The sequence below is a fragment of the Seriola dumerili genome, unplaced genomic scaffold (assembly GCF_002260705.1).
Source record: "Seriola dumerili isolate Sdu_G_001 unplaced genomic scaffold, Sdu_1.0 BDQW01010816.1, whole genome shotgun sequence".
NCBI lineage: Eukaryota > Metazoa > Chordata > Actinopteri > Carangiformes > Carangidae > Seriola > Seriola dumerili.
In genome coordinates, this window is record NW_019185071.1 from 1 (window position 1) to 1,436 (window position 1,436).

Here is a 1,436-nt window from a genome sequence, read left to right on the forward strand (position 1 = left end):
AAAAAAAAAAAAGTCCCACAAAAAGCAAAACACTTGAGGATGATGGCAGCTTCAAGCTGATGATTCTTGCAGCAGCTGGACTTCCTACAGACCACAGTGCACTTATAGCCAGTGGGAACAATCAGTGATGTAACAGCACAAGTTCAAATACAACTCGTCCTTGATTAATAAGCGCTGCTACTAATGGTGTTCGATTGTGCTCTTACAACATCACGAGTACTGTTATCAACTACGACCGACAGTCCTAACCCTCGGGCTGAAGACCTCTTCGAGATGAAGGTCACTACCTGGAACGGCGATCTTTTCTGTTCTTGTCTAGGCTTTTGTCCATGGTCTTTTCGTTGTCCCCTCTGCATTTGGGGCAGTACCACTTGCCCTTGGGCTTGTAGGTCAGGCCCACACAGGAGAAGTGGAACCACTCAATAGGGCACTGGTCGTTGTCACAGCCAATCATCTCGCCATAAGACACCTGCTCACAGAGACAGTAGGTGGGCTCATTGGGGTCGATGGCGAATTCTACCGGCGAGGCGTCCCGTTCCTGTTTGGACTTGCGCTTCTTCTTCTTAGCAGACTTGGACTTCTTTTCCCGGGGAGGAGGGATGGACAGCTCCTCCGAAGCGTCATCCACCATAGACCCGTTGGCCGACGGGTGGCTGGAGTCACGGCTCTCGCTGTTGCGCTGGCGCCGTGGGCGCCGGGTTGAAGTGCGCTCAGGGGCAGGGGGCTCTTGGACACTGGAGCGGCGCTCTGTGGTGAGCCGCTCTGCCTCGCTGGGCTCCTGGAGGCACAGGGAGTGGGAGTCCATTTGGCGGGAGCGGTTCTCCACCAGCTCCGTCATCTGGGTCACCACATGGATCTTCTCGTCACCAAGCTCCTGGCTGATGATGAGCGCCCGCTGCAGCTGGATCTGCAGGCGCTTCCTCTGAGCTGCATCCTGCTCACCTTTGTACTTCTCAAACACTTCATCCACCTCCTTCAGCACCTCTGCAGAGAACAGCACACACAGACACATTAATGAAACTGAGCATCTGGTCATGTCATTATCAGTATGAGCTGCCTTAATAATTCTCACTGCTATTTGTAAAACTGTTGGAAAAAAAAAATTCAAAATTACCATTTAATCTCTTTTCTTTTCTTTTTTTTTTTTTATTAGTGACTTAGCATAACAAAAACAAGTGTGACACAAAGGGTTCATATAATGGACAAACATGTAAATGACAAGAAAAAAAAGTTATTCAGAGATATTGAAAATAAAAAAATATGATGTGTATGGTATGTGTAGTTTTTGAGGTTTATATTTGATGTTTTCGTATGTATGACAATGATGATGTTATAATAGTAGTATAGTAATATAATGATAAGGAAAATGTAATAAAAATAAAATAATTTTAAAAAACAAAATATATAATAATAATTTATATGATATCCTGTCAATA

General features: G+C 45.3%; 1 protein-coding gene across 1 annotated transcript; it reads right to left on the minus strand.

Annotated features, from left to right (window-relative positions):
- Window positions 1–18: 18 nt before the first annotated feature.
- Window positions 19–984, minus strand: LOC111240086 (inhibitor of growth protein 2-like; the record flags this gene model as incomplete). Its single annotated transcript, XM_022770064.1, has 1 exon — window positions 19–984. A coding segment is annotated over one exon (701 nt), but the record flags the coding sequence as incomplete, so codon positions are not given.
- Window positions 985–1,436: the final 452 nt, after the last annotated feature.